The sequence below is a fragment of the Pollachius pollachius genome, assembly GCF_949987615.1.
Source record: "Pollachius pollachius genome assembly, chromosome: 8".
Taxonomy (NCBI): domain Eukaryota; kingdom Metazoa; phylum Chordata; class Actinopteri; order Gadiformes; family Gadidae; genus Pollachius; species Pollachius pollachius.
The window spans coordinates 4517683-4542364 of record NC_136941.1 but is presented as its reverse complement, the minus strand read 5'-3'; the positions used below and the strand labels follow the sequence as shown (position 1 = coordinate 4542364).

General features: G+C 46.6%; 1 protein-coding gene across 1 annotated transcript; it reads left to right on the top strand.

The window, feature by feature from the left end:
* Positions 1-4220: 4220 nt before the first annotated feature.
* On the top strand, positions 4221-21878 carry kcnd1 (potassium voltage-gated channel, Shal-related subfamily, member 1; the record flags this gene model as incomplete). Its single annotated transcript, XM_079742139.1, has 8 exons — positions 4221-4376; positions 4490-4735; positions 5436-6148; positions 16253-16415; positions 16608-16691; positions 19258-19353; positions 21002-21246; positions 21674-21878. 8 exons carry the CDS (start codon positions 4221-4223, stop codon positions 21876-21878), a joined length of 1908 nt encoding a protein of 635 aa, XP_079598265.1.
* Positions 21879-24682: the final 2804 nt, after the last annotated feature.

Genomic DNA, 24682 nt, shown 5'->3' with positions numbered 1-24682 from the left:
TGGGTGTGTGTGCTGAGTTGGTAGATGAGCTATATGTTGTGTGTGCGTGTGTGTGTGTGTGTGTGTGTGTATGTGTGTGTTTGTGTGTCTGTATATGTGTGCGTGTGTGTGTGTGTATGTGTGTGTGTAAGTGAATGCATACATTAACTTTAAGAGCTAACCCTGATAGGTTGTAGAGACAGCAGTCTGATTGTGTTTAACGTTTAAATCCTGAAAACAGTTAATGCCAAACATTCATTAGTTATTCATTATATTACGTCATCCTCATATCACACACACACACACACAAACACACTCACGCAAACACACGTGCACACACACAGACACACACACACTCACTCACAGACACACACACACACAAACAGAGACACACACACACACACACACACACCCCCCCCCCCCCCCCCCCCCCCCCCACACACACACACACACACACACACACACACACACACACACACACACACATATATGCATGCATGCACATTCCCATTCATGCATCCTCGTCTTATAGGCTAGATCATCTTATTTTCCTATATTTTATTCTGTGATGTGTGTGTGGGTTTGGGTTCAGTGATGAACACATGTTTTGAATGGTGTGTGTGGGTGGGACATTATGTATGCAGTATTGTGTGTCATTCAAAGTCATTCATTAGAACCATTTCAACATTTTAAATTATCTATCTATCCATCTTTATATTGATCTCTCTGTCTGTCTGTTCATACTGTTATTAATTATATGATGGTCTTTGAATGAATACTTGTGAGATCTGATCTCCTGGTCTCTCCTGGTCTTTTCTGCTCTCCTTCCTGGTGTTCTGGTATATTTTGCTCTCGCTGCTCCTCTCTGTCTATTGATCTCTCCTAATCTCTCCTAGTCTCTGTCTACTGGTCCCTCCTGGTATATCTCTTGTTCTCTCTACTGGTCTCTCCCTCCTTATTTATCCTGATCTATCCTGGTCTCCTAGTCTTCATCGTGGTCCCTCTATCCTGTTCTCTCTTTGTATCTCTCCTCGTCTCCCTCCTGGTCCTCCTGGTGTCCCCTTGTTTCTGTCCTCTCTCTCCTGGTCTATTTTGGTCTCTCTGCTTGGTCCCTCCTTGGCTGTCTTCTCTCTCTCCTAGTGTCTCTTCTAGTCTATATTGGTTTCTGTATGTAACACTATATACGAATGCTAGTGCTAGCTCTCTGTGTAATACTATACATAAATGCTAATGCTAGCTCTGTGTGTCATGCTATATATGAATGCTAGTGCTATCTTTGTGTGTAATACTATATATGAATGCTACTGCTAGCTCTGTGTGTAATACTATATATGAATGCTAGTGCTAGCTTTGTGTGTAATACTATATATGAATGCTACTGCTAGCTCTGTGTAATACTATATATGAATGCTAGTGCTAGCTTTGTGTTTAATACTATATATAAATGCTAGTGCTAGCTCTGTGTGTAATACTATCTATGAATGCTACTGCTAGTTCTGTGTGTAATGCTATATACGAATGCTAGTGCTAGCTCTGTCTGTAATACTATATGAAACCAAAAGCTTTTCACTGATGGAGAAAATTATGTTAGCTTTACTTTATTAAATCAAGACGCCAAGAGACGTAGAAACGGGTCATTCCACTTCACTCTAGCATCGTCGTTGCAACCAGGGAAATGACAGAGAGACACTGTTCATTTGCTCATAAAAACAATGTTATTTATCCAGTAGTCTTCTTCTTCATTTCATCTTTTCGTCGCTAAGCAACTGTAATAATATTGGAGTATGGTTTGGCTTCAAGTTTAAACATATTGAAATTACACCATGTGTTTGGCAGACATGAGCCTCTCTTTTTGGCTTAAACCCCTCCCTGAAGTTGAGCCCCCTCTCAGATTTTACCCCTCTGTGAGGTAGTTGTGGGGTCTCCGCAGGTCCTTTCATTGATAAGAAGGGAGAAAGGTGTGTTCTGCTGTGGAGAAACAGCATGTCCATGGAAATCTACTTTGGTAATGATGGGATGTGAGGAAGCAGGAGCCAGCAGCCTAATGCTTTAATGGAAGGCATTAGAATGAACCACTCTTGGAGCACTTACAGCATTCTGCAACTACCTGTATCCGCCCCAGACTGGTCATACTGGGACACAACTACCTGTATCCGCCCAGACTGGTCACACTGGGACACAACTACCTGTATCAGCCCCAGACTGGTCATACTGGGACAGAACTACCTGTTTCAGCCCAAGACTGGTCATACTGTGACAGAACTACCTGTATCAGCCCCAGACTGGTGGTACTGGGACACAACTACCTGTTTAAGCCCCAGACTGGTCATGCATACATTTTATTCTGATGGACCTATTTTGGGATGTGGACATACAAGACATGTTGCTATGTTACTGAAACTGTAGCTCTGAAGACCGAGCTGCAATCACTCTGTCTTCATTTAATCTTTCTACTTTAACACCTCAGAGATACTCCCAGAACACTACCTCTCTCTCTCTCCCTCTCTCTCTCTCTCTCTCTCTCTCTCTCTCTCTCTCTCTCTCTCTCTCTCTCTCTCTCTCTCTCTCTTTCTGAATATGTGTATGCGTGCTATTATTTCTCATCCCTCTTTGTGTCTGACACATTTATGGAAGTAGCACACCTCCCCTCTCTCTCTCTCTCTCTTTCTCTTCCTTTCTTTACGTTCCTCATCATCTTGCCTCCTCTCCTGTATCCTCCTCTCCTTATCCTCTCTCCTCTACCCTCAAACCGTTTTTAACTTGTTTTATGTGTGTTTGGGTGCGTGCTTTTGTTTATTTGTGTGTTTTTGTGTTTTTGTACCCATGTGTGTTTGTGTACCCGTGTTTGTGTGTGTATCTGTGTGCGTATATGTAACTGTGTGTACGTCTGCGAGTATGTGTGTTGGTGTGTGCCTAAATTTTCATGTGTGTGTGTGTATCTGCTTGTGTTTGTTTGTCTATATCTGTGTGCATTTGTGTGTGTATATATCTGTGTGTATCTGTGTGCCTGTGTGGGTATCTATGTGTGTGTTTCTGTGTGTGCGCATGCGTGTCTCTATGTGTTCTTATGTGTGTGACTGTGTGTGTGTCTGTGTGTGTGTTGACAGGTCTATACATGGTCATGGAGTAGGATCTTCTCCTCATCACAAATCAAGCGGAGACGGCCCTGGGCGAGCGTGCACAGCCAGGAGCAGAAGAGAGCGAGAAGACCAAGGACCATGGTGGAGGGAGAGAGGCTTGGAGTAGAGAGAGAGAGACATTAAAAACAGAACAAGACGACCTAGAAGCAGCAAAATAGCAGGCAGAGGGAGCGAAAAAGAGACATCCATAGTCTACAGAGAGAGAGAGATAGAGGGAGAGAGACATCTGTAGTCTACATAGAGAGAGAGAGATAGAGGGAGAGAGAGAGACATCACAGTCTACAGATAGAGGGAGAGAGTGACGGGCAGTAGGGTCCTTATGTCTATCTTCCAACTTCATGGACCATCATCCCGTTTATATACGATTTCAGAAAGCTGACGGGTTTGCCTCAATAGAAAGAGAGAGTGAGAGGGAAAGAGAGATTCATATAGAGAAAACGAGAGAGAGACATCCATAGCCTCCAGAAAGAGTGAGAGAATTCACATTTTACATTTGAGATCCGTGAGGAAGACGATGTGTGTTCTCCTGGTCGTCCGTGATTGGACAGATCATCCATGGTTCTTGTACATGTGATGCCATGTATGATGACATGTGTACGATGCACACCAGGGTCGCTAGGGAAACCAGGGTTACATAGCAGGTCTATCTACCAGGTGGAACCTGCTCAGATTACTACCTTAGAAATCTAAGGTAGTATGAGTAGTTATAGTTAGTCACTTCGTAGTTAGACCTTTAGTTACTGCATTAGTTAGTTGTCCTAGTTGATTATAGTTTGCTCTAGTTAGTTGGTGGTTGGAGTTGGTCTCCTTGGATTAAAGCTGGTTAGTCTACTGAGCTGAGATGATAGGGACATTAGATCTTCTACACTACATGAGGTCCACAGAAGGTCTCCTAACACTCTAGCAGACAGACAGACAGACAGACAGACAGACAGACCGACAGCGCTCTCCTTCACCATGAGGTCCACCCCCTGTGGTCCCTGGAGCAGCGCAGCACTTGAGGTTCAGCAGTAAAGAGCTGCTGGAGAGGTCCCTCTACCAGAAGACGCCTCTCGGCCAGCCCTAGCTCTCCAGTCCGCCAGGCCCCACGTCTGATCTAAGATGGCGGCCGGCGTGGCGACGTGGCTGCCCTTTGCCCGGGCGGCGGCCGTGGGCTGGCTGCCGCTGGCCAGAAAGACCATGCCCAGGCCCCCTGTGGACAAGTCCTCCCGCTCAGACGAGATCCTGTTCGTCAATGTCAGCGGCCAGAGGTTCCAGGTACCGCCAAGTACTGGCAGACTGTGCGCCACTTCCTCTCTGCTTAGGTTAACGCTCTGCTCTTGATAGAACACTGTAGGACTGTGTGTCTCTGCTGTGTTCTGCCGTTGTAGACATGGAAGAACACTCTGGACCGCTACCCAGACACCCTGCTGGGCTCCTCGGAGAAGGAGTTCTTCTTCAACGAGGACACCCAGGAGTACTTCTTCGACCGAGACCCAGAGATGTTCCGACACATCCTCAACTTCTACCGCACCGGTAAGCTGCACTACCCACGCCACGAGTGTGTGCAGGCCTTCGACGAGGAGCTGGCCTTCTATGGGATAGTCCCTGAGATCATCGGAGACTGCTGCATGGAGGTACGCTGCTCACACTAACACCCTCCCGTCATCCTGTCTCTCTGTCACCCTCCATCATTCTGTCTCTCCTCTACCATCCTCCATCATTCTGTCTCTCCTCTATCACCCTCCATCATTCTGTGTGTCCTCTCTCATGCCTCTATCATTGTATCTCCTGTATCATCCGTCCATCATTTTACAGTTGGTTTGAAGCCTCTTTAAACGCATAAATAAGTTTTGTTTTCTGCTCCTCTCCTCTCTGTGCTCCTCTCTCCTCTCTGTGCTCCTCTCTGTGCTCCTCTCCTCTCTCCTCTCTGTACTCCTCTCTCCTCTCTGTGCTCCTCTCCTCTCTCCTCTCTGTGCTCCTCTCCTCTCTCCTCTCTGTACTCCTCTCCTCTCTCCTCTCCTCTCTCCTCTCTGTGCTCCTCTCTCCTCTCTGTGCTCCTCTCTGTGCTCCTCTCTCCTCTCTGTGCTCCTCTCCTCTCTGTACTCCTCTCTCCTCTCTGTGCTCCTCTCTGTGCTCCTCTCTCCTCTCTGTGCTCCTCTCTCCTCTCTGTGCTCCTCTCTCCCTTCTGTGCTCCTCTCTCCTCTCTGTGCTCCTCTCCTCTCTCCTCTCTGTGGTCCTCTCTCCTCTCTGTGCTCCTCTCTCCTCTCTGTGCTCCTCTCTCCTCTCTGTGCTCCTCTCTGTGCTCCTCCCTGCTCCTGTCCTCTCCTCATGGAGGAATACCGTGACAGGAAGAAGGAGAACCAGGAGCGGCTGGCGGAGGACACGGAGGCGGGCGAGGCTACGGACACGCCGCTGCCCGACAGCGCTACGTCCAGAGAGCGTCTGTGGAGGGCCTTCGAGAACCCGCACACCTCCACCATGGCCCTGGTGTTCTACTACGTCACCGGCTTCTTCATCGCCGTGTCGGTCATCGCCAATGTGGTGGAGACGGTGCCCTGCCGGCCGCTCAAGGGCACCGTGAAGGAGCTGCCCTGCGGAGAGAAGTACTCCCTGGCCTTCTTCTGCATGGACACGGCCTGCGTCCTCATCTTCACCTTCGAGTACCTCATGCGTCTGTTCGCCGCGCCCTGCCGCTGTAAGTTCGCCCGCTCGGTCATGTCGGTGATCGACGTGGTGGCCATCATGCCCTACTACATCGGCCTGGTGATGCCAGAGAACGAGGATGTGAGCGGCGCCTTCGTCACGTTGCGCGTCTTCAGGGTCTTCCGCATCTTCAAGTTCTCCCGCCACTCGCAGGGCCTGAGGATCCTGGGCTACACTCTGAAGAGCTGCGCCTCCGAGCTGGGCTTCCTGCTCTTCTCCCTCACCATGGCCATCATCATCTTCGCCACCGTCATGTTCTACGCCGAGAAGGGAACCAAGGGCTCCAGCTTCACATCCATCCCTGCATCCTTCTGGTACACCATCGTCACCATGACCACGCTGGGGTGAGTCACTGTGTGTGTGTGGGGGGGGGGGGGGGGGGGGGGGGGGGGGGATAACATGTTGTCCCCATAGCAACACTGGAGCGGGCCCAGTTTAACTCCTGTTCTGTTGTTCTGTTATTTCTACTGATCACGGGTGATCTGGTGATGTTGTTGCCATGACAATGGTGATGATGCAAGGAGTTTGTAATGTTGTGACTTCCATGTTCCCCCGCGTTGAGGGATTTTCTGGAACAGATGTTTGTTCTCTCTGTGATACAAGGCTGGCCAAACGAGGCTTCACACTTCAACCTGAACCAATCCTTTGATTGGATATGGAGGCTTTATGGTAACACTGTTTCATATAAGATATCATTGTAACATTTCAACTGGTGTATTCGTGTGTTTGTGAGTGTGTGTGTGTGAGTGTGTGTGTGTGTGTGTCTGTGTAAGTGAGTGCGAACGCACAATGAATATGATCATAAACACTTACTTAGTAACACCTTACAAAAAGCGTACACTAGTAAACCTTTAATTTGCAGTAATAAGCTAAACTTAGTTAACTAATGTTCAATAATCATTTTCTAATGGTGTTCGTGTTTACTAATGCTGTTCATGTTAACCAAGGTATTGATGTTAATATTTATGTATCAGGGTTAGGGTTAAAGGTTGTATCAGAGATGTTGGGTGACGTCACTTCTGTTGGTGTTTGAAACGAGATCCCAAAAAAACAGAGCCAGCTCGCCCCTTCCTTCCGTGTCTCGTGCATCCAGTAAAAACTATCATGAACGCAGCGCAAAACCCCACAACACCCACCCCTTGTCGGTGATTGTTTGGAATACTATTTATTTTTGGTTTTGAGTGGTTGGTAGTACCATTTGTTTTTGTGTACAATCTCGGAGCATTGGCTGCCTATAGAGGCACATTTTTTTGACGGCCTGCTTATGGGGCGGGCAGCTAGCGGATCGCGAGGAAAGATCAGATGAATGTGATCATATATGTTTCGGCCTAGCATCGCTGATACAACCTTTAACCCTAACCAACTAACCCTAACCTAACCTTACTGCATTAACTAATGTTAATTTATGGTTCATCGTAATGAACACTCTTCTCCTCAGTTCCTTCTCATCCTCCCTCATTTTCTACTTCCTCTTTAATCCCCCCCCTGTTCTCCTCCTCCTCCCCTCCTCCTCCCCCCCTCTCGGCCTCCCTCTGGGTGAGTCACTGTCTGTATATAGGAGGGCTGTCCCAGTCACCTCTTCCATTAGAGCTTTTCAAAAGAGGAAGCTTTCTAAATGGATTCTCTGCTGCACAACCTCCATCACCCTACATCTCTCCCCTCAACCCCCATCTCTCTCCTCTCACCCCCTATAACTCACTCCTCCCTTCTCTCCCCTCAACCCCCATCTCTCTCCTCTCACCCCCTATCCCTCACTCCTCCCTTCTTGCTTCTCCACCCCCATCTCTTATCTCTCACCCCCTATCCCTCTCTCCTCCCTTCTCTCCCCTCCACCACCTCGCTGTCCTCTCACCCCCTATCCCTCTCTCCTCCCTTCTCTCCCCTTCGCCCCCTTCTCTCCCCTCCACCCACATCTCTCCCCTCCGACCCCATCGCCCTCCTCTCACCCCCTTTCCCCCTCTCCTCTCCTCTGCTCATCTCTCTCCCCCTACCCCTCTTGTTTATCTCCTCTCCTTTCCGTCCTCTAAATATCTTCTTCCATGGTATTGTGTGTCTCTGGCGCGCCTGCAAGTCTGCCTAGATATAGACACCTCCTCACAACTCCTCACACCCCCTCGCACCCCCTCACACCTCCTCTTACCTTCTCACATCTCCTCCCACTGTTCTCTCTGAGGAGCAGTAGGTCCATAGACAAAGACTCGTGGACTAGGGCTGGCTCTATGTGGACTAAGGCTCTCTCTATGTGGACTAGGGCTGGCTCTATGTGGACTAAGGCTCTCTCTATATGGACTAGGCTGGCTCTATGTGGACTAGGGCTGGCTCTATGTGGACTAGGCTGGCTCTATGTGGACTAGGGCTGGCTCTATGTGGACTAGGCTGGCTCTATGTGGACTAGGGCTGGCTCTATGTGGACTAGGCTGGCTCTATGTGGACTAAGGCTGGCTCTATGTGGACTAGGCTGGCTCTATGTTGACTAGGCTGGCTCTATGTGGACTAGGGCTGGCTCTATGTGGACTAGGCTGGCTCTATGTGGACTAGGGCTGGCTCTATGTGGACTAGGCTGGCTCTATGTGGACTAGGGCTGGCTCTATGTGGACTAGGCTGGCTCTATGTGGACTAGGGCTGGCTCCATGTGGACTAGGCTGGCTCTATGTTGACTAGGGTTCGCTCTATGTGGACTAGGGCAGGGTCTATGTGGACTAGAGCCGTGGTTAGGTCAGGGCTCATATGGAAGCCAGGACTGTGGCTGCTGAGGCCGGACTGAGGAAAGAGCTGTGGTCTGACTGCGGGACCCAGTGCTCTGCAGGGGAGCACTTTAGCCCGGGCATTATTTATAAGCAGTGCACAGCCAGAGAGCTGTTCCTCACACTGCTGCACTCGCTTAATGTTTTAATAGGCGGTATTTAAGATTCTGCAGGAGCACTGAGAAGAGATAGAGTGGTGGATAAAGAGGGACATGGAGGAGGAAGAGGAGGAGGAGTGGAGGATAGAGAGGGACATGGAGGAGGAAGAGGAGGAGGAGTGGAGGATAGAGAGGGACATGGAGGAGGAAGAGGAGGAGGAGGAGGAGTGGTGGATAATGAGGGACATGGAGGAGGAGGAGGAGGAGTGGAGGATAGAGAGGGACATGGAGGAGGAGGAGGAGGAGGAGTGGAGGATAGAGAGGGACGTGGAGGAGATGGAGGAGGAGGAGGTGATGGGTCTAGTCATGAGTCAGGTGGTCTAGTCATGGGTCAGGTGTTCTAGTGATGGGTCAGGTGTTCTAGTGATGGTTCAGGTGGTCTAGACACGATCAGTTGGTCTAGTGACTGGTCAGGTGGTCTAGACACATGTCAGGTGGTCTAGTGACGGGTCAGGTGGTCTAGTGGTGGGTCAGGTGGTCTAGACACAGGTCAGGTGGTCTAGTGACGGGTCAGGTGGTCTAGTGACGGGTCAGGTGGTCTAGTGATGGGTCAGGTGGTCTAGACACAGGTCAGGTGGTCTGGTGACGGGTCAGGGGGTCTAGACACAGGTCAGGTGGTCTAGTGACGGGTCAGGTGGTCTAGTGACGGGTCAGGTGGTCTAGTGATGGATCAGGTGGTCTAGACACAGGTCAGGTGGTCTAGTGACGGGTCAGGTGGTCTAGGCACAGGTCAGGTGGTCTAGACACGGGTCAGGTGGTCTAGTGATGGGTCAGGTGGTCTAGTGACGGGTCAGGTGGTCTAGGCACAGGTCAGGTGGTCTAGACACGGGTCAGGTGGTCTAGTGATGGGTCAGGTGGTCTAGACACAGGTCAGGTGGTCTAGTGACGGGTCAGGTGGTCTAGTGATGGGTCAGGTGGTCTAGAAACGGGTCAGGTGGTCTAGTGACGGGTCAGGTGGTCTAGACACGGGTCAGGTGGTCTAGTGACGGGTCAGGTGGTCTAGACACGGGTCAGGTGGTCTAGACACGGGTCAGGTGGTCTAGTGATGGGTCAGGTATCTGCTTGTGGCTCTCAGCCTCTTTAAATAGTGGATCTCATAATCTGTTAGAGGATATATTATGATAGTTTATATGACATATGATACCAGTGAGGGTATATATGATACATATTATATTATACTTGATGATATTACCGGTACATTGTATTCTAATGTATTCTATTATACTGTTCGGATATGATATGATTTATTCTATTGTGGACACAGCAGAAGGCTGTGTGTGTGAGTGCTTCTCCAGCATGGGGGTCCAAAGCCCCAACCCTGTGGTGTCATTTCGGTTCACTGGGTGTGTGGCTGTGTGTGTGCATGAATGCTTGACGGAGTGTGTGTCTCTGTCTGTCTAGACCCGTGCCGTGTTGCCTGTCGGGCTGGTTAGTGTTACTGCTAATTGTTATGATCAAAGTTCTTTCTAGCATTGACATCAGGAGTATTAATTATTCAATTGAACATTTTGATCGTTATCAGTGGGATATTATGGCGTTTCTATAGTTATATAATTAATTTGCTGTCCTGAACATTGCTCTTGCTGCTCTTAAAATATAAATAATTTCTAATGTACATATTTTAAATATAGTAAAGCAGGAAGAGTGCTGTGTAGGAGAACAGGAAAGCCAGAGTGAGGCACATAGCTGCTCAAAAGAGGAAAAAAAGCACTAGTACAGGCAAAGGCAAAAAAGCACAAGTAATGTGCTTTGGTGGGTGGACTGGAGATTCGGGGTTGGTTATTGTACGTCACCTATTTTTGTTTTTCTTATTGATAGGACTGCTTCAAATAGTAGGTCTGATCATCACTGACAGGCTTTCATGTGTCACATAAACCGATATGTTTTTTGAAAAACATTGCATGATTCATAGGAAGTGGTCTCGGCATGTGCATTGCTCATTTTCTTGCTGGCAAAAGAATTTGGTCAACTTTTTAGGCTATCACCAGCTTGCACCCCGAGTATAAGCGAACCTAAAGGTATGTAGTAGTTAAAGGTACAGTATTAGCGAACCTAAAGGTATGTAGTTGTTAAAGGTATAATAACAGTGAACTTCAGTGAAAGTGTCTTAGAGCAGAAGGTTTTGTTGTTTTCCAGACTCTGACATCCCGTCAGGCAGAAGTCCCACCAGATAGCATCTTAAAATAACCTTTCCTCTCCAAAAATAGACTACACTACTGTCTGTCTGTCTGTCTCTCAGTCTGCCTGTTTGTTTGTCTGTCTATCTGCCTGAGAGAGAGACAGATGGAGCGCAAGAGAAAGAAGAGACAGGCAGAGTAAGGGATCCGGGTTTATGGAACAAGGGATGAGACGGAGGAAGAGTGAACATGAAACTACCATCCCTCTTCTTGCAACTTTTATAATCACTCTATCAATAAAATATTAGAATAAGACAGGGGGACTAGGGAGAGGAGGTAGAGAGAGGTAGAGATGAAGAGGGAGAGAGAAAGAGAGGCATAGAGGGAGAGATAGAGATGCATAGAGGGAGAGAAAGAGATGCATAGAGGGAGAGATAGAGAGGCATAGAGGGAGAGAGAGAGAGAGAGGCCTAGGCTCTCTCTCCTTCTTTCTCTCCCTCTCTCTTTCTCCCTCTCTCTCTCTATCTCCACTTCCCTCTTGCCCTCTCGCTCCCATACTGTTAAATTGTCCTTCCCGCCCTCCAGCCTAAACTAATTATGATTGGCTGTCTGTGGTTCAATTAAGTTGTGATTGGTTAGCTGGCCTGCAGGAGGCAACCGATAAGATCAGTCTGGCCTCTGGATTGGCTGACTCAGCCCTAATGGACTCCTATCCGCTCAGATCAGGCATAAGGAGCTCAGACCCTAGATGCCTCCATCCTCTCGTCTCTAACTTCGCTCTCTTCCTCAGTCAGAGAGGCTGTCAGAAAATGGTTACTGTGACAACAATATGGAGACATTGGTGATGTGAGGGAGGTTGGCATCGGCTTAAAGAACAGACTTCACCTGAACACTTTATCATCCCTTATTCTCTCTCTCTATTTCTCTCATTTTATTCATTATTCGATATTCATGGAGCTCATTACTTGTAACATTAGATATTGTTCACTACTATCATAGCTACTCATATTATTTATTTGATAATAGTTGTATTTTATATAAGAGTACAAGAGTTATAATGCCGTGTATCAATTGTATATATCTTGTATATTAAGATACGTGAGGGGTGTGTGAGAGAAAAGCTTTTGGGAAGGAGGTTTATTTTTAGAGCTGACCTCTCTACTCCTTCTCTCATCCTCCATCTCCTCTTTTCCTCTTCATTACACTCTGACCTCTGTGTCCTCCTCCTCTCCGGCTCTTCTCTCCCTGTCCTTCTCCTCATCTCAATATCTTTCCTCCTTCTACTCCCTCATACATCATATCATTTCCTCCTCTCTTCTTTCCTTTCTCCTCTTTCCTCTCCTCCCGCCTCAGCTCCCTCCTATCTCCTCTCTCAAATCCTCTCCTATCTCTCCTTGCTCCTCTCTCCTCTTCTCCCCTCTCCTCTCTCCTTCCGTCTCTTTTGATTTCTTATCTTATCTTATCTTATGATTAGATGATCTGAACTGCTCAGAGAGTGAATCAGAGAAGAGACAGAGTGAATGAGAGGAGAAATCAGAGAGGAGACAGAGTGAATGAGAGGTGAAATCAGAGAGGAGAAGACAGTGAATGAGAGGAGAAATCAGAGAGGAGACAGAGTGAATGAGAGGAGAAATCAGAGAGGAGAAGACAGTGAATGAGAGGAGAAATCAGAGAGGAGACAGAGTGAATGAGAGGAGAAATCAGAGAGGAGGAGACAGGGAGGAGAGTAGGGTACGGGGGATGAGTGGAGGAGAGAGGGGGGCAGGAGGAGAGGAGAGAGGGAGGATGTAAAAGTAGAGGAGAAGAGAGGAAAGCAGAGGAGGAGGAGGAGGAGCATGTGTGTGTTTCAGGTCAGGACAGCCATCCAGACAGACCAGCTACAAAACGACTAGTGCTGCCGTTTATTATTTACACACTCACGTTCAGAGGAAGGAGCACCCCCTGCTGGCCCTCCAACACCTCTAGAATCACCATAGTCCTGGTGCTGGGTCAGGGAAGTCTAGAGGTCAGGGAAGTCTAGAGGTCAGGGTAGTCTAGAGGTCAGGGAAGTCTAGAGGTCAGGGTATTCTAGAGGTCAGGGTAGTCTAGAGGTCAGGGAAGTCTAGAGGTCAGGGTAGTCTAGAGGTCAGGGAAGTCTAGAGGTCAGGGCAGTCTAGAGGTCAGGGCAGTCCAGAGGACAGGGTAGTCATGAGGTCTCAGGGCCCTCATGTATCTGATAGTTCTCATGTAGCTGCTAGTCCTCATGTAGCTGCTAGTCCTCATGTAGCTGCTAGTCCTCATGTAGCTGCTAGTCCTCATGTAGCTGCTAGCCCTCCTTTAGCTGCTAGGCCTCATGTAGCTGCTAGCCCTCCTGTAGCTGCTAGGCCTCATGTATCTGATAGTCCTCATGTAGCTGCTAGGCCTCATGTAGCTGCTAGCCCTCCTGTAGCTGCTAGGCCTCATGTATCTGATAGTCCTCATGTAGCTGCTAGGCCTCATGTAGCTGCTAGCCCTCCTGTAGCTGCTAGTCTTCATGTAGCTGCTAGGCCTCATGTATCTGATAGTCCTCATGTAGCTGCTAGGCCTCATGTAGCTGCTAGCCCTCCTGTATCTGCTAGTCTTCATGTAGCTGCTAGTTCTCATGTAGCTGCTAGTCCTCATGTAGCTGCTAGTCCTCATGTAGCTGCTAGGCCTCATGTAGCTGCTAGGCCTCATGTAGCTGCTAGCCCTCCTGTAGCTGCTAGTCCTCCTGTAGCTGCTAGTCCTCATGTAGCTGCTAGTCCTCATGTAGCTGCTAGCCCTCCTGTAGCTGCTAGGCCTCATGTATCTGATAGTCCTCCTGTAGCTGCTAGTCTTCATGTAGCTGCTAGTTCTCATGTAGCTGCTAGTCCTCATGTAGCTGCTAGTCCTCATGTAGCTGCTAGGCCTCATGTAGCTGCTAGCCCTCCTGTAGCTGCTAGTCTTCATGTAGCTGCTAGTTCTCATGTAGCTGCTAGTCCTCATGTAGCTGCTAGTCCTCATGTAGCTGCTAGGCCTCATGTAGCTGCTAGGCCTCATGTAGCTGCTAGCCCTCCTGTAGCTGCTAGTCCTCCTGTAACTGCTAGTCCTCATGTAGCTGCTAGCCCTCCTGTAGCTGCTAGTCCTCATGTAGCTGATAGTCCTCATGTAGCCGCTAGCCCTCCTGTAGCTGCTAGTCTTCATGTAGCTGCTAGTCCTCATGTAGCTGCTAGTCTTCATGTAGCTGCTAGTCCTCATGTAGCTGGACGCACATATAGGGCCTTATTTTAACGGTCTGAAACGCAAGTGAGAAGTGCCAAGCGCAAGTAGCTTTGTGAGCGGTTCTATGGCGATGTCGCTAGTCTACCGGCACAAACAATGACTCTTGCGACCGGCGCAAATCTAAAAGGGTTGGTCGGAAGTAGCCTAATTACCCGTAGGTGTGGTTTGGGCTTAACATGCAATAAACTAATGAGAGTGCCAGCTCCCATCCCCTTTAAGAGCCATGAGCGCATTAGCATCTGATGAGTTGATATTTTGACAGCGCGTCTGCAGTCTCCGATGAGACAGATGCACATGAATTTCAAACTTCAAATGGCTCAGTTTATGGCCAAATAATACGGCCTAATTCACACATGGAATAAGGTTTTCTTCCACAACTTCAGAAATACTGAGTCCTCAAATAAATTTCGGTAAAGAAAACTTATATGATATAACATATGATATGCGGTAACTGTGGTTCTATTTAATGATATACGCAATACATTATAAACATTGTTTCTTATCAGTATTGCATGCATTATCGTTCCTTATCCTAATATGCATGTGTCCCCCCGTTAATATACATTGCCATGGTCTGTATTATGCGTTACGTGTTTAGTTTGCATGTGTTTAAACAGATGGACGCACACACGCGCGCCCGCATTCATTAATTATTTTACACATACACACACGCGCGCCCGCATTCATTAATTATTTTACACATACACACACGCGCGCCCGCATTCATTCATTCTTTTTAACACTCACTTGCTGTGAAACAATGTTTTCTCACGATCAAATACTGATCAATCCTAAAAGTTATGGGCTTGTACACGATGTCTGTGTCAAGAAAATATGTGTTTGCTGTACGGTGTTTGCAGATGCATTGATTTAAAAGTACAACTTATTACCGCTGTATCAGCTGTTCTTTCCCAAATAATTTACCAAGAATGTGTGGCTAGGTAGATGAGAGAAGCAAAGTGTATGCGTGAGGTGCACAAGCAACATTATGCATGCGCCCTTAAAATAGCATCTGAACAACGCGCCACTGACTTTAAACCAGGTATTTCCTGGTTTGTGGCGCAAGTGGTTTCTGAAACTGCAAAATAGCAGCAGGGAACATTTGCGCCAGAAAACGCCTCCTCCTTTCGCCGAACCGCCCCTTGGGGCGCAAGACCATTCCCTGATTTACCGACGCGTGGAACAGGAGGGAAAAGAACGCTCTGCGCCAGTTGCAAACTAGCAACGACACATGCGCCAGTGATTAAGTCAATTGCGCCGGATGCAAGATAGGGCCCATACACTGCTACTACTAATGATGGAGAGGTGATCGAGGAGAGACAGAATGATGGAGGGATGACAGAGAAAAGACACAGAATGATGGAGGGGTAATAGAGAGAAGACAGAATGATGGAGGGGTGATCGAAAATGTACACTGGGGCTGGCCAGTAAAACCAATATTCTTGCAGCAAACTCATTGAGCTGTGTAGGCGGAGCAGGGAGACAGATATGAGATCTGTTGGAGAGGATGCGAGTGGTTTAACCACCAGAAGCTAAACATAGAAGAGTTATATTCTTGGTCATCTAGGATGTTGTTGTGAATGTATGTTGTGTTGTGATATATTGTGATGATATCACTGCAGCCAGCTAAACCCACGATACTCATCCCTTGTACTGCCTGAACCACCTATATCCCACGCCATCTTTGTGTGTGTGTGTGTGTGTGTGTGTGTGTGTGTGTGTTTATGATAGCGTGATCGATGATGCAGTTAGATTGTCTGTATTTTAAATAATAAATAGGCAGGTTTTAGTTCCACTTCAATGGGTGTAGATGGGCAGGGGAGTGGCTGTGTTCAGAACGGCCTCAGTGGAACTGAACCCCTGCTTTCAGTTCCAACACCGTGATTACACACATTATCATTCTATTGGGACGGATCTTAGTCAGAACCTTGGCAATAAAACAATGTATTAGGTGTTTTACATTAGTATACCATTATTTGTGGACGTAAAGGTTTTCTGTATTTAACATTTCGATTTTTTTATTCCACAAAATGTGCAATTTTCTAGTTGCAAGCAGCCAATGTATTGATCAGATGAACAGAAAATAGTCTCCATGGTTATGTGATAGGAAGTGATGTTTCTCAGTCACAGGAAGTGATGATCATGTGTGTTTGGGTGTCTGTTCCCGGCAGCTATGGTGACATGGTTCCCAACACCATCGCTGGGAAGATCTTCGGCTCCATCTGCTCTCTGAGCGGAGTCCTGGTGATCGCTTTGCCCGTCCCCGTCATCGTGTCCAACTTCAGCCGCATTTACCACCAGAACCAGAGGGCAGACAAGATGAGGGCCCAGCAGGTACACACACACACACGCACACACACACACACACACACACACACACACACACGTACACACACACACACACACACACACACACACACACCAACCACTGTTGATATAAATGTTTTATATACTGTGTAGTACTGTATAGAGTACTAGTATTGACTGACTAGTGTGCTTGTGTGTGTGTGCGTGTGTGTCTCGCAGAAAGTGCGCATGGCTAGGATCCGGATGGCCAAGAAAGGAACGGCCAATGCCTTCCTGCAGTTCAAAGAGGACGGGGGGCTGGGGGTGAGTCCAGACGTACCTCTCTGTACATGTGTGGCCACATTAATACAGGTGTACCACCGCTCTCCTTCAACACTGTAACAGTGGCGCTGCAGCCTTTGAGGTCTTCTGGTTGTGGTGTTAAAGGGGGTTTAGAGCAGAGAGCTCTCCCTGGAAACACGGCCCTCTTAAGCTCTAGTGAACACACAGCTTTTCAATCCTGCAGATGAGCCTGAAACTAAAAGGTTGCTCGGACAGAGCTGTTATACTGGAGCTGTTCAAGAGCATACCGGCTAGACCAAACGGCATGTATAACTAAGCACCCTGTCAGGATAAGTTTGCTGATGGATAGAGTAGCTAGGTGAGCTTCTACAGGTGAGAGCCCATATCAGGATGAGATGGAAATTTAGAAAGGCTGGGTCAGCTGTCCTATCAATTGAAGAGTTACAAAAGCAAATACAGAAATATATGATGAATTATATCTAAAAACAATCCAAGCATTTCAATGCAAAAAGGCACATAAACTGGATATGATATATCCAATCAGAAATGTCTATCCACATATAGAAGCCAACAACAGATGTATTTCTGTATCGTGAGCAATCCGACATTTGTTTCCTAGAACTCATTACATGATAAAGACTAGTTTGTTGCCAAGACTACGTAGATGGCTGCCCCGGGTGTTGGTATTCTGGGATAGTTAGTAACCGTGGTTACCGTGGTGATGGGCAGATTAGGAGGGAGGGGGTCATTAAAACATCACTTATAGATGAAGCCATGTAAATCCAACAGTTTTATCTCTCTTTACCGCCTTTACATAGGTAAACTGCATTGTTTTGTGTGCTAGTATTTGTATTGCATATAATGGTAAGAGTAGGCTATACAGTTGTAGTAATTTCAGAAAATACTACATGTTTTTATCCTGTATTACTATTGTAGTACTATTGTTTCAATACTGTGTAGTGACTCATAGAACAGCTAGATGGTTCTATTGTTCTCATAGAACAGCTAGATGGTTCTACTGTTCTCATAGAGCAGCTAGATGGTTCTACTGTTTTTATAGAACAGCAAGATGGTTCTACTGTTCTCATAGAGCAGCTAGATGGTTCTACTGTTCTCATAGAACAGCTAGATGGTTCTACTCTCCTCAAACAACAGCTAGATGGTTCTTCTAGATGTTTCTGAAGTCTGAATCCTGAAGAACGTAGCCCTCAGGCTGCAGGATCAAGTCTAGCGTGGATTTAAATCTTTATCTGGAAATGACTTCATGCTGCCTATGGGGATGGGAGAGAGGAAACACACAGATAGAAACAGATATTGTTACATCCTTAATCCCTCCATCCGCCCTGAACACAAGACCAGGGCTGAATGGATTCAGAGATGAATTATAAAGAGGAGCATGATGGACCAAGAGGGGAGGAGGAGGAGGAGGAGGAGAGAGGAGGAGTGGTGGATGATTAAACCATGGAGGAGAGAGAGAGCATGGAGGAGAGAGAGATATGGTTAGGGTGTGGTTAGAGGGTGTTCCCTGAGGCCCAGAGTGGCTGAATGCAGCAGAGTAATGGTTTTCTAATGTAATGACTTGACATCCTTGTCCCTGAGTCAGTTGCCTCCTCAAGCTTCGATTCCAATGGATCTTGTGTTCAACACCTTCCTCCTCTGTTCCGCTCTCCTGAGGCTGACATCCATGTTATATTAGCATTCCATTACGCTAGAGTTAGCCTAGCATCAGAGCCTCCAATCAGCTGCTGCAGGAACAAGAGGTCTTCTTGTGGAGTAGGATTTACTCGTAGAGACAGGTCACTGAAGAACCGACGGGTAGGAAGAGAGAGAGAGTACAAGGGCACCGGACAAGGTCCACCGCTTCCATCGGTAGGGCCCAACACACAGCTAGAAGCTTTAAAGAACCATCAACCTCGGGATACATATGTACATGTATAAACGTTGCTATGCGTGTGTATGTGTATATACATGTATACACATCTCTATGTGTGTGTATATACAGATATACATATATAAGTCTCTATATAAGTATATGTATATGTTTATACATATATATGTCTGTATGTGTGTGTGTATATATATATATATACATACATATACATGTCTATATGTGTGTATGTATATATATACATGGATATATTTCTCTATATATGTGTGTATATTCGTGTTATCACGTGTCTATGTGTGTATGTGTATGTATGCATGTACTCCCGTCTCTATATATGTGTGTGTCTATATATATGTAATCAGGTCTCTGTGTGCGTGTGTGTATTTTCATGTAATCATTCTTTATATTTGTGTGTATATATTCATGTGATCATGTCTATGTGTGTTTTTATATATTCATGTAATTACATATGTGTGTGTATATTCATGTAGTCACGTCTGTATGTGTGTGTGTATATATTCATGTGATCACTTCCATATGTGTGTGTGTATGTGTATATATTCATGTGATCACTTCCCTATGTTTTTGTGTGTGTGTGTGTGTATATATATTCATGTGATCACTTCCCTATGTGTGTGTGTGTGTGTGTGTGTGTGTATATATTCATGTGATCACTTCCCTATGTGTGTGTGTGTATAGGATCCAGACAGCAACAGCAGCGCTCTGTGTCTGAAGAACAGATCAGCCTTCGAAAACCAACACCACCACCTGCTGCACTGTCTGGAGAAGACCACTGTAAGATATACACACTACACACTACACACTACACACTAAACACTAAACACTACACACCACCACCTGCTGCACTGTCTGGAGAAGACCACTGTAAGATATACACACTACACACTACACACTACACACTACACACTACACACCACCACCTGCTGCATTGTCTGGAGAAGACCACTGTAAGATATACACACTACACACTACACACTACACACTACACACCACCACCTGCTGCACTGTCTGGAGAAGACCACTGTAAGATATACACACTACACACTACACACTACACACTACACACTACACACCACCACCTGCTGCACTGTCTGGAGAAGACCACTGTAAGATATACACACTACACACTACACACTACACACCACCACCTGCTGCACTGTCTGGAGAAGACCACTGTAAGATATACACACTACACACTACACACTAGACACTACACACTAAACACTACACACTACACACCACCACCTGCTGCACTGTCTGGAGAAGACCACTGTAAGATATACACACTAAACACTACACACTAAACACACACTATACACACACACTATACACACAATACACACTAAACACAAGCCAAACAAACACTACACACTAAACCTACACTATACACACATTACATGCTAAACGCTAGACACACACGATACACACAGTACACACTACATGCTAGACACAAACACACACACACACACACTATACACACACTATACACTGAACACACACTATGCACACACTACACACACACTACATTACACACTACACTACACACTATACACACACTTAACACACACACTACACACACACACTATACACACACTTAACACACACACACACTATACACACACTACACACTATACACACAAACACACTGCACACACTAAACACACACACTACACAAACACTACACACACTAAAACTATACACACACTACACACTATATACACTATTCACACACACACTACACAAAAACTATACACACACTACACACTATACACACATTATACACACAATATACAGACACTATACACACACTACACACTACAACTATACAAAAACTATACTCACACGACACCCTATACACACACACACACACACACAAAAAAACACACCGAACAAACACTATACACACTACACACTCTGCATTCACACCATACACACACTATGCAAAAACTACAGACTACACAAACTACACACTAAACACTCACTATACACATTATAGATCAGACACACGCTAAACACACACTATACGCAATACACACTTTACAAACATACACACAATATACACACACTAAACACAAACTTTACCCGTCACACACTATACACACACTAAGCACACAGGATGCAGTATACACACTAAACAAACACTTTACGCACACTAAACAAACAGTATACAGTATACACACTATACACAATATACACACCCTAAACACACTATACAGGATGCACACTATACACACACTTAACAGACAGTATACAGTATACACACTATACACAATATACACACCCTAAACACACTATACACACACTTAACACACAGTATACAGTATACACACTATACACAATATACACACCCTAAACACACTATACACACACTTAACACACAGTATACGGTTCACTAAGCACACGGGTGACCTCTGGCCCTCAGAACCACGAGTTCACGGATGAGATGGCGTACAGTGAGATGTGTCTGACGGAGTCAGTGGGCTACCGCACCAGCCGAAGCACCTCCCTGTCCAGCCAGCAGGGGGCGCTGAACAACGGCTGCTGCCCCCGCAGAGCCAGGCGCAGAGCTGCCATGCGATTGGCTAACTCCACTGTGTCGGTCAGCCGGGGGAGTGGCCAGGAACTGGACACACTTCCTGTCAAGTCAACCAACCTACCGCTACAAACGTAAGGTCAACAGATAGAGGGGATGAATGATGGAGGGATGATGGATGGTTGATGGCGGGATGGATGATGGCGGGATGGATGCTTGATAGATGATGAGTGGATGATGGAGGGATGGATGATGGACAGATGATAGATTTATGATGGAGGGATGAATGATGGATGATGGCCAGATGATAAATGGATGATGGAGGGATGGATGATAGAGGGATGGATGGATGATAGATGATGAATGGATGATGGAGGGATGGATGATGGATGGGTGATAGATGATGAATGGATGATAGATGATGAATGATAGAGGGATGGATGGATGACAGATGATGAATGGATGATGGAGGGATGGATGGATGACAGATGATGAATGGATGATGGTGGGATGGATGCTGGATTTAAAGAGAGACAGTGTTCATCTCTCTCTCTCTCCCAGCCGCTCCAGTCTGAACGCCCGGGCAGTGGACATCAAGTTGAACTGCAGTGATCGAGACTTCACGGCGGCCATCATCAGCATCCCCACCCCCCCCTCCAACACGCCGGACGAGAGCCCGCCCTCCTCCCCCGCCATCCCGGGCATCCTGCGCAACACACGGGCCACCGCCTACCTGCAGGACGCCGTCAAGATCTCCTCCTTATAGCCTCCCACCCGCATGAGCCCCCCTCTAGCGCAAGCTATGAACTCTGGGAAATACAGCTTTATCTCCACACACACACACACACACACACACACACACACACACACACACACAAGCACACACACAACCCATGACCTCTGAACCCAGTGTGACCCTGAAAAGAGAAGGCCCCAGGTGAGGTCACCTCCTCCTGTACCTGTGGGGGAGGAACAGTCGCTGGTCACCTCCTGTACCTGTGGGGGAGGAACAGTCGCTGGTCACCTCCTGTACCTGCAGAGGAGGAGGTGACCAGCGACTTCCTTCTCCTGTACCTGCAGAGGGTGTTTAACAGACAGTGAATACAGTGGGTGTGTTAACAGACAGTGAATACAGTGGATGTTCAACAGACAGTAAATACAGTGGGTGTTTAACAGACAGTGAATACAGTGGGTGTTTAACAGACAGTGAATACAGTGTGTGTTAACAGACAGTGAATACAGTGTGTGTTAACAGACAGTGTATACAGTGTGTGTTAACAGACAGTGAATACAGTGGGTGTTCAACAGACAGTGAATACAGCGGGTGTGTTAACAGACAGTGAATACAGTGGGTGTGGTTCAAAGACAGAGAATACAGTGGGTGTGGTTAAAAGACAGTGAATACAGTGGGTGTGTTAACAGACAGTGAATACAGTGTGTGTTAACAGACAGTGAATACAGTGTGTGTTAACAGACAGTGAATACAGTGGGTGTTCAACAGACAGTGAATACAGCGGGTGTGTTAACAGACAGTGAATACAGTGAGTGTGTTAACAGACAGTGAATACAGTGGGTGTGGTTCAAAGACAGTGAATACAGTGGGTGTGGTTAAAAGACAGTGAATACAGTTGGTGTTCAACAGACAGTGAATACAGTGTGTGTTAACAGACAGTGAATACAGTGGGTGTGGTTAAAAGACAGTGAATACAACGGGTGTGGTTAACAGACAGTAAATACAGTGGGTGTGGTTCAAAGACAGTGAATACAGTGGGTGTGTTAACAGACAGTGAATACATTGGGTGTGGTTAAAAGACAGTGAATACAGTGGGTGTGTTAACAGACAGTGAATACAGTGGGTGTTCAACAGACAGTGAATACAGTGGGTGTTTAACAGACAGTGAATACAGTGGGTGTGGTTAAAAGACAGTGAATACAGTGGGTGTGGTTAAAAGACAGTGAATACAGTGGGTGTGTTAAACAGACAGTGAATACAGTTCCATATACATAATATAAAGTACAATACAGAATACAAAGCCATATTAGCAGACTGGACCCTGTGATGATGTCATGATGGTCTTCAAACCTCAGCTCGGTAGGTCAAAGGTCAACCCTAATTTACCTGTTCTAATCTGGTCCTTTGAGCAACATAGAGCTGAAGATCAACCATCCATCTGCACACATGCAGCAAGCACGCCGGTTCAATTCCTTCAAAGACTGGTCCTCGCTTTCCTCAGGCCTGCTCAGGAACTAAACCCTCTGATCTGAACTCTGGACTCGTTGTGGACTACCAAGAAGAGCTGCTCAGGAACCAAACCCTCTGACCTGACTCACCCAAGAAGGGAGCCACTCAACGATCAATAGCCCTGACGGATCTGATCCCATGTGGTTGATCTAGGACCTCTTCTTGGACATCAGGTATTAAGGTATCTACTGGTCTATGATCTGTCAGGAAGGTCTGCCGTTGGTCGTGGTTGACTTATATATGCAATATCATCATCATGACTCCAACATCATCCAAGTATACTGTTCAGAGTTAACTGGTTCAGGGGAGGTTTGGTACCGCTGGTCTTATGAACATGATGTCCTGGAGGGGTTTAGGAGCAGGTAGGGTTAGTGATATATGATAGGAAGGCAGGGTCATGATGTCCTGGACAGCTCTCTGCCCTTCCTCTGGCCTGAGCTGCTCAGCAGGAATATCATATTTCATAATTTGGTTGATCACCTCAGAGTGAGCGAAGATGAAAATGTCCCTTGGGATTCAAAGCAGGCCGGTGGGCAGACATACTGTAACATATTTTGTAACATATCGTTCACGTGCATCTTCCGATCCAATGTTCACCAGGAGACAGGGGACAGATGTTTGCATGATCCTCATCAGTAGACGTAGGAAGCATCCTGTGGCAGAAGAGGTCCTCCACCCGTCCCCTTGCATGGTAACCTCTCGTTTCATTACGTTCCCTCATGTTCTCCTTCCCTGACCCCTGTGTTCCACCACCAGGAGGACGGACGACTATACAGCCGAAAAAAAGATCACACTCATTTATTTAAAATTTCCAAAATGAAAATAAAAAAACCTTCAGGCATGTTTCCTGAGAGAATGCAGTCGTTGAGTGATATTGAGGTATGCATGTGTGCGTATGTGTGAGGGAGACTGTGTGTGTGAATGTGTATGTGTGTTGTGATATGTTGGACAGTCACAAATATGCATGGATACCGTTGTAGGTATTTAAATGTTTTCTCAGAGAGGAGGAGAGGAGAGAACTTCATTAAAGCACAGATGTGTATATTCCATTCCACTAATAAATACAACAGAAAGCAGAACAACACGTCTGCCTCCTTATTGTCCTGCTCAACTTGAACCTCCTGTGCCATCCATCATCAGGTCTGTGGACTTACACCTACAACATCGTGTTTAGTACTCTAACCCTAACCTCTAGGCACTATCATGATTAGTTCACCTCTAGACACTCCTGTTTAGTTCACCTCTAGGCACTATCATGATTAGTTCACCTCTAGAAACTATCATGATTAGTTCACCTCTAGACACTCCTGTTGAGTTCACCTCTAGAC